Source organism: Balearica regulorum, chromosome 2, assembly GCF_011004875.1.
Source record: "Balearica regulorum gibbericeps isolate bBalReg1 chromosome 2, bBalReg1.pri, whole genome shotgun sequence".
NCBI classification, from domain to species: domain Eukaryota; kingdom Metazoa; phylum Chordata; class Aves; order Gruiformes; family Gruidae; genus Balearica; species Balearica regulorum.
In genome coordinates this window covers 1,514,099-1,522,848 of record NC_046185.1, presented here as the reverse complement: position 1 = coordinate 1,522,848, position 8,750 = coordinate 1,514,099, and the positions used below count along the sequence as shown (strand labels likewise).

At 58.5% G+C, this 8,750-nt stretch overlaps 1 protein-coding gene across 1 annotated transcript; it reads right to left on the bottom strand.

The window, feature by feature from the left end:
* Positions 1-3,020: 3,020 nt before the first annotated feature.
* MAFA (MAF bZIP transcription factor A) lies at positions 3,021-4,288 on the bottom strand. Its single transcript, XM_075743158.1, has one exon. It carries the CDS (start codon positions 4,037-4,039, stop codon positions 3,173-3,175), a length of 867 nt encoding a protein of 288 aa, XP_075599273.1. The 5' UTR covers positions 4,040-4,288; the 3' UTR covers positions 3,021-3,172.
* Positions 4,289-8,750: the final 4,462 nt, after the last annotated feature.

The following is an 8,750-nucleotide window of genomic DNA, read 5'->3' as shown; positions in this document are numbered from 1 at the left end:
AAAAAAAAAATGAATTCAGGAGTCCTCAGCCCCAAACTGGTGCCTTCACCCTGCCGAGGCGGTGGGGAAAGGCATTGCGGGGCAGGAGGGGATGGCAGCCGCCCCACAGGCGTCCGAGAGCATCACGCTGGACCCTGGGGTGAGACCCCCCCCCAGCCCCACAGGGCAAAACTCCCCCAAAACCCCACACAGCCCCAAAGTCAACTCTGCTCCTCCAGCCAAGCCCCACCACGGCTGGGAAAGGGGGCACCGGCCCCCAGGAACGCACAGGACATGCCCACGGGGAGTACGGACCACGGCGAGATCCAGGGGTGAGGGAATAATGGGGGAAACTGAGGTCCCCGGGTCGGTTTGGGCAAGGTGCTGGCCCCAAACTCTCCTTATTTAATCACAGAGAAGGCTGCTGAAAGTGCTCTCCCCCCCCCCCAAAAAAAAAAAAATGTGCCAAGGGGGAGGATGTTGGAAGGGTAAGTTGGGGAGTAACCCACTGGGGAGCTGTGATTCACCCCAAAAAAAAACCACCAAGGAGAGGAGGCGATGTCCCGCGAGAGGCTGCGGGGGCAGCAGGATGGGTTATTTTTATTTAGAGCCAGGTTTGCAAAGCCTCCCCTGCTCTAAATATTAAATAGGAAAAGGGGGTGAACACCCCAGAAACCCCCTTTTCTGCCCAGTCCTGGTGCATCAGCCCTGGGACAAAGGTCCCCATCCCAAAACCTGAGCCTGATACTGAGCCGAGCTCAAGCTGCTCAAAACCCCTCTGGACACAAAATTTAAGACACCAACAAGCCCAAAGCAGCTGAAGAAAACAGGGGGGTGAGGTCTGGGGGCAGGGGAGGGGCAGGGGAGTCAAAGCCAAAGGATCCTGGGGCCACACGCACCCAAAAAGCCGGGGGACAGTCGATCCCGGGGGGGTTACATCAGCACGGCGGTGATTTACGGAAGGTGGCAGGAGGAAACACGCCGCAGCCAGAATGCCAGGGGAGCTCCTGGCTGGAGACCTGCTGTGGGCTGAGCCTATGCAAAAATACAGCAGGAAAAAAAATTAATATATATATATATATTAAAAAAAATATATATATAAAATACTCAGAAATAGGTTGGATCAAGGGCTGCCTTACAAATTGCCCCGCTGAGCCCAGGGAAAGCTGCGAGCAGGATGGCCACGCTCGGGCTCTTGCTCGGAGCAGAGCTGTGGGGAACGGATGTCCCTGCAAACAGTCCCCAAAAAAACCCCCAAAGATTTGTAAAAAATACCAACCCTAAAGCTTTCCTCTAGGGAAAGTGTACGTTCGGTTTGTTTTCTTTCCCCTCTTCCCTCCCTTTAATTAAAAAACTCAAAAGGGAGAAGCCAAAAAGGGGGAAAAAAATTAAAAATAAAAATTTTATTTATTACCGGTTTTAAAAAAAAAAAAAAAATCAAGCCAGCGGCTCATCGGGATGGTGTCAGACAAGCTGGGACCAAACTGGATCCAGGCTGGGATGAAGGTGATTTTATTTATTTTTTTTTTTTTACGGACAAAGGTGTCCAGGGCGCCTTGAGGGGGGGGAACCAAAACCGCAATACCGGGCTGAAAAACCCAAAAAAAAAAAAAAAAAAAGGTAGGAAAAGTGAAAAGCCAGACTTGAGTGGGGCAGAGCCGATGGTGGTCCCCGGCTGGCAAGTGATGGCCATCGCTGGCTTTATCCCTGCGACCCCCCCCCCCCCCAACGCCACAAGCCCCCACCCGGCGGGAGCTCGGGAAGGGTTTTCCATCAGTCCCAGGACGGAAGGGGAAGAAAAGCAGCAGGATCCCCAGGTTGAGAAAAAACCCGACCCAGGCTCTAGTTGAATAGAAGTTTTTATCTTGATGCAACATCGTTAAAACCGTCACAAATCGAAACAACAGGTCGTTAAAAACCGCTTCGCACGATCAGTACCTAAAAATGCACCAGGCTCCCAAACTCGCTTTTGTCCGCGTGTTTTCCCCAAGATTCAAATTTTTTTTTTTTAAAATCGTTTTTCTTTTTTTAAATAAGCAACTTGTTTAAAAAACAAAAAAAAACCAAACAAAAACCACCCCAAAAACCAACACAACCCCGGCTCCTCCGCGCAGGATCGGCCCCGCTTTCTCTCCAAGCGCGATCGCCCGAATTCGTTTTCTTTTCTTTTGCGCAAGAAAGAATGTGCATTTTTTTTTTTTTCTCCTTTCCTTCTTCTAACATCGAGGTTAAAATAATATTCCTTTTCCCGAGGGTTAATAAATAAATCTGGTGCATAGTGAGATAGCAGCCAACCGTTTGCAGTCCATATATTACTATATTGCCTTTCAGGTCACCCTAGAATTGTTACCTGTCGTCGTCCCCCCCCCCACTATTTTTAAGAGCATAGATAATTTTAAATCTCTATAAAACAGTATTATTTAACCCAATTGATTCCTGTATATAGTGCATTCGGCTTCTTCCCAACATCTTTAAATTAACTCGGATATTATTTGCATGCTATTACATACAAACTTTTAAGACTCGTGTATTTTTTTTTCTTCTTTTCTAAAGGATTTTGTGGTTTTTTTTTTTTTTTTTTCGTAAATCACCAAGCAAAATATAGGCTCAAGGAAGAAAAAAAAAAAAAAAAAAAAGGCAGAAAACTAACTAATTTCTACATATTTACAAGGGTGAATAAGTTAAATGTGGCTCAGGTTTGCCGGCCGGGAGGGGGGTGCGGGCGGAGGGGCCGGGCAGGGCGCAGCGCTGCCGGGGACCCCCCCCGGGACGATCCTTGGAGACCCCCTCGAAAAAAAATAAAATAAAATAAAATGGGGGGTGAAACACGCAGGATAAGAGGGTGAGGGAAGAAGCCACCTGGATGGCGCTGATGCTCCCGGGGGGAGGAGGGAGGCGCGCCGTACACGTCCCGCATGCAGGCTGGCTCCAGGTCCGCTGCTCCCCCCCCCCCCCCTTCCCCTTCCCCTCCCCCGGGACCCCCCGCTCCGAGTCCCCACGGGTGTGTGTGGGGGGTGGTGTGTGTGTGGGGGGGTCAACTTCCCCCTCCTCAAAATTTCAAGTGGGGGGAGAAAAAAAAAATAATTATTTTTTTTTTTTTATACAAGCAGAAGGTTTGCTCTCCCCACGTGGAGGGGGTGAGGAAAAAGGGGGGACCCCCCCCCCCCATACACACACACACACACCCCGGGGCTCACATAAAGAAGTCGGCGGCGGGTTTGGGGGCGGCGGATGGGGAGGGCTCCCTTGGGAAGCCCCGGCCGGCTAACTTCTCATATTTTTCTTTGTACAGATCCCTTTCCTTGGCCAAACGGGTCACCTCCTGCTTGAGCTGCTCCACCTGGCTCTGGAGTTGACATTTCTCGTTCTCCAAGATGTGCCGTTGCTGGACCCGCTTGTAACGGCAGGATTGAGCGTAGCCTCGGTTCTTCAAGGTCCTCCTCTTCTGCTTGAGGCGGATCACCTCCTCCTTGCTGAAGCCCCGCAGCTGCCGGTTCAGCTCCCGTACCGACATACTCACCAACTGATCGTCGGAGAAGCGGTCCTCCAAGCGTAGGTGGTGATGATGATGATGGTGATGGCCGGGATGGTGATGGGCGGCCGGTGGCAGCTCCTCGCCACCGAAGGGTTGAGGTCGGAAAGGCTCGTAACCTTGATGGTGATGATGATGATGGTGAGGGGCACCGATCAACGCTTCCACCGCGTCTTCCGGCGTCAGGTTGAGAGCTTCGGGATTGAGGTGATGCTGGTAACCCGACATCCAGTACAGCTCCTCCAGCTGCGGTTTGGAGCCCAGGGAGGCGGCGGTGGTAGTTGGGGGACCGGGAGCCGGTTGCCCACCGGGACTGGGAGCGCAGAAGCTGGGCGAGGAAGGCACGGAGGAGCAGGGCGTGCTGAGCGGGGTGGAGGAGAGGGAACCGGCGGGTAGACGGTGGCACAGCCGCTCCGCCTCCGCCGGTTCCTTCTTCACCTCGAACTTCATCAGGTCGAAATCGTTCACGTATTCGATAGCGAGGGGACTGGTGGGCAGCTCCGCGCTCATGGCCAGCTCCGAGGCCATCTCAGTCCATGGAGGGACCGGGGGGTGAGCCCCCGGGCACCGCCGTTCACCGAAGTTTGCGGGGTCCCGAGCGCTCCGGGAACCTCCTCCGACCGGGCTCAGGGGCTCTGTCTGCCGGGCAACCAGCTGCCCCGACGGGGCTCCGCTCCCGGGTGCGGCCGGGCTCCGGGACCCTCCGACGGGGCTCCGCTGCGGGGTTCAGCCCGGCTCCGGGACCTTCCGGCGGGGCTCCGCTGCGGGGTTCAGCCCGGCTCCGGGACCTTCCGGCGGGGCTCCGCTGCGGGGTTCAGCCCGGCTCCGGGACCTTCCGGCGGGGCTCCGCTGCGGGGTTCAGCCCGGCTCCGGGACCTTCCGGCGGGGCTCCGCTGCGGGGTTCAGCCCGGCTCCGGGACCTTCCGGCGGGGCTCCGCTGCGGGGTTCAGCCCGGCTCCGGGACCTTCCGGCGGGGCTCCGCTGCGGGCTGCAGGTGGACACCTCCGTCGGGACTTTAGTCCGGGGCTCCGCACCTCTCTGCAGCCGGGCTCCGGGGCTCCGCTGCTGGAGCCTCCTCCGGGGCTCTTACTCCGGGCTGCAGCCGGGCTCCGGGCACCGCGGTCCGACCCCTCTTCTCCCACCACCGAGAAGCGGAGTCCGGTGGATGCGGGACCGGACGCTCTCCAGTACGGCTCCGCGGCTCCTCGGGGCAGAGCTCCGCCGCTGCCTGCGGCCGGTTCCCAATGGCGAGGAGCAGGCAGCGCCCTGCCCGCCCCTTCCTGCCTCTCCTGGCACCTGCCCCGGCCCCACCTCCCCGGGCTGCAAGCCTTCCCCTGCCCTCCTCCTCCTCCTCTTCCCCCCCCCCCCCCTCCCCCGGACACGGGCACGGCGCCCTGGGGGCGGGGACCACACCCCCTGCCTACCCCCTGCCTGCACCCTGCCTGCACGCCCGCCCGCTGCCCGTGCTCGGCGCTGCCGCCGCCGCTACCGAGGAGCTGAATGGAACCCGCCGCCTTATATAAGGGGGAAATACGGTCCCGCCCCGCCTCCCGAGGCGGGACTAGTCCCTTTTCACCTATCAGAAAGGCGGCCGCCCGCTTTGATTTGCATATCCCCATAGCAACGCCCCGGGGAGGCTGTCAATCTCCGGCGGGAGAGGGCTCGGCGCTGCCCGTGATCGCTCCGGAGGAGGGAACGGGGTGAGGGGGGGGCTGTGCCCCGGGTATCCCCCCCGGGCATCCCCCCTGCACCCCCCGGGTACCCCCTGGGCATCCCCCCTGCACATCGCCCCTGCAACCCCCCGGGCACTCCCCAAGCATCCCCCCTGCACCCCCCGGGCAACCCCCAGGCATCTTCCCTGCGCCCCTCGAGCATCCTCCCTGCACCCCCCCCCCCCAGGCATCCCCCCCTGCACCCCCCCTGTACCCCCTGGGCACCCCCGGCCTCACCATGTACCTTCACCCCCCCGCAGCTCCTACCAAACACCCTGGGCTCAAACCGGGCTGAGCGAGAAGTGGGGGAAAACTAGAAAAGAAATCATAATTTCCTCTCAAATAAATGGGAAAAAAACACAGAGTGGGGATTATTAACCCCAAATCAGGTTTCACGCCACCTCACTGAGGGACTGTGGCTTCCCGCGCCCTTGCGGGCGCCAGGAACATCGGGGTGCAGCCCCTTCTCCATCTCACTTTGCCCAGCATCCTTCCCGGGGCACGGGGGAGTGCTTGCCATCCTTGTAGGAAACCATATATACATTTTTCAGATTTTTTTTTTTTTATTATTATTATTTTTTTTAAGCTATTCCCATGAGCCATTGGTGATCAGGGAACAGGCGCGTGCACCGGAGCTGGCTTCACATGCACCGCCCGGGCCGGACCGGTTTCACCGCTGCCTCTGGCTTCGTGCCGCAGAACGATGACGTTTTGCGCCTGGCACGTGGCGAGGAGCGTCACCAGCTCGAGGACGAGGACAACCATCCCAGGACGTGGAAAAGGCGTCACCGGCACCGAGCGTTAGCGGGTCGGGCGGTAATGGGGTGCTCAGCGCACCGCAGGATGAGGCCCTGGCCTGGATGCGGCCACGCTGCTCCGAGCCCTGCCACCTCGTGGCTGCTGGAGCTGCAGCACGGGAGGGATGAGGATGTTTGGGGGTGCGCGGGGGTGAGAGTCAGGGTTAACAACGGCGGGGTCAGGGACAGCGCTCGGGGAGGGGGGGGGGGGGGTCAGGGTTAGCATGGGGACACGCACCGAGGCCCGGGCTGCCCCGGCTGCGGGCACAGCTGATCTCCACACCAAGGTGTTTGAGGGAAACTGAGGCACGGGGCAGTCGTCATCAAGTTGTCCCACCTAATCCCAAGAGATGACCGGTGTCATCCCATAGAAGCTCTCAATACCCATCCAGCACCCAGCAATCCCCCTCGGGACCCATCACTCGCAGGACGTGACCTGGGTCCCACCACATCCTGCCCCACTGCACCCCACGGGCAGCTCCATGGGATGGGGGGGGGGGGGGGGGTGATGGTCCCCTCGCTCAGCTGATGGCCATCCCCACTCGAGGACCTGGGGACAGGAGACACTGCCCTCCCCAGGTGCTAACTGATTATTTGGGATTATTTGGGCCAAATTAATGCAAAGCAGCTTTTTTTTTTTTTTTTTTTTTGTTTTTAGGATGATCACCCTTCTCCCGCTGCATCCCCAGCAATTAAAACCCTGCGTAATTTCTTTTACTTGATCTGGCCTCTGGAGGGTTTGGGGGTGCTTGTTGTCCCTCTGCCCGTCCTTCTCCTCCTATCAAGCTAAAATTGAGTGGGGGCGGAAAGGGGAGGGGGGTGTCCCCTGGGGAGGGTCACAGATGCCGAGAAAACCCCGTGTGTGTCCCCTGGGACACATATCCCATGTTGGAGACTCCAAACTTGGGCAGGGGATAATGCCCCCCCCCCCCCTCCCCAAACTGGGATAAGGGGCAGAGAAGGGGACGAAAAGGGTGTCTTGATGTTTTTGCAACATAAAACTCTTTTCATGGCGTGTTTTTAACCCGTATTTGCTTAACTGGGTGAGCCCGAACGCAGCGTCGATGTCCCTGTGCAGTGGGATGTCGGGGTCCCGCACTGGGAAAGGGGGGGGGCGGGGGGTCCGGGATGCGGTGCCACCTCCCTACCCCTGGCACCACGTTCCTCTCCGGACCTGCTGGCACCTTGGGGGCACCCGGCCCCCATCAGCAGCTGCCACCCGCAACGGGACAGGAGCCACGAAGGGATTAGGAACGGGCCGGGCTCCAACGGGGCCGCTTCTCGCCTGCGACACCCCCCTTGGGTATTTTTAGCGGGGTGGCCGGGTACAGTGACACGGCCGGGGGAGCGCGGTCGGGCCCCATGGCATGTCCCCAGCCCTCCCCGCCACGCCGAACCGGTCATCTAAGTTTACTCGCAGGCGGTCGAGTGACATAACCAGGTTGGTGGCCGCGGGATGGCGGCGGGATGGCGTCACCTTTTGCTTTTAGAGCGGGCAACTCGTGCGCCTCTTTAACCCTTTGAGCGGAGCTGGGTGCTGACGTGGGTGCTGCCTCAGTTTCCCCAGTTGGTTGCTGATAAGGGGATGGTGTACGACACCCAGTCTGGGGTGCTGCTGGCTTGGGAAGCCCTCGTGGAGACCTCACCCCATGGTGAAGGTGGTGTCCACTACGTTGCACCCCATGAGCTGGTGGTATCATCTTGGCGATGCTCCAGCAGCATCCGCAGCACGAATCCGCAGGCGTTGCTGCACGGAGAAGGATCAGAAATCATTTGGGGAGGGGCAAAAATCGTGCAAAGAGGCTGGTGCCCATGGTGGGACCAGCTCTGGGCACCGAGGAAGAGGAGGAGGGCAGGGGACAGGCACCCTGAGGACAGGTAGAAAAGTGAGCCGGCGGGCGATACTAGCCAGGCACCTGCTTCCCCGGCAGGGAACCAAGAGCTGTGCCAGCAGCACCCGCCGCAGGAGGGTTTTCCAGGAAATGTTTACAGTGTCCCGTGCCACCCCTCCAGCCAAGGCATCACCACCCTTCCCCAGGTCACGTCCTTGCAGGGACAGCCCCGGCCACTCGCCCATCACCGCAGCGTCCCCAGTTTCACGGGGGAAGATGGATAAATCTCCCATTGGGACCCATCACCGAGGTTTCGTGGCTGCTGGCGGCGGAGGGGGGGGTGGAGGGGAACCCGCCGGGGTTCAGCGACACCTCTCCAGGGGCCGCGTTTATCCCTGCTAGGAAATTAATCACCCCCCAAGCAGTGCTTTAACGACAGCCGGCAATAAATTACAATCCTCCCCGGGAAAGGGAGCAGCGGCGTTGGTGGGCGGCAGAGCCACGGTTCTCGCAGCGAGCTACTCATTGCTTCGCTTAATTAGTGCAGCGCGAGCCTTAATCCCCGTTAGCCTGCTCGTTAGGGAGCCGCAACCCCGGGAAGGACCGAAGCTCTTGGCCACCGTCACCCTGCACTGGTCATCCCTGGGGACCTGCAGCATCGTCGTCTCCTCCAGGGTGATTTTTTTGGTGAATTTAGAGGAGTTTTTTTTTAGGAAAACACCAAGTGAAAAACCATCCTCTCTGGGTAAGAGGCGGGGGGGGGGGAAGTTATAATAATTAAAACCCCTGAAAGATTTGGGGAGCACAGGGGCTCCTCTGCCAGCATTAGCAGCTCCTCGAGGAGATGTTTGTACAGCATCGCTGAAAAAAAAAAAAAAAAAAGAGCAAAACAACGCTC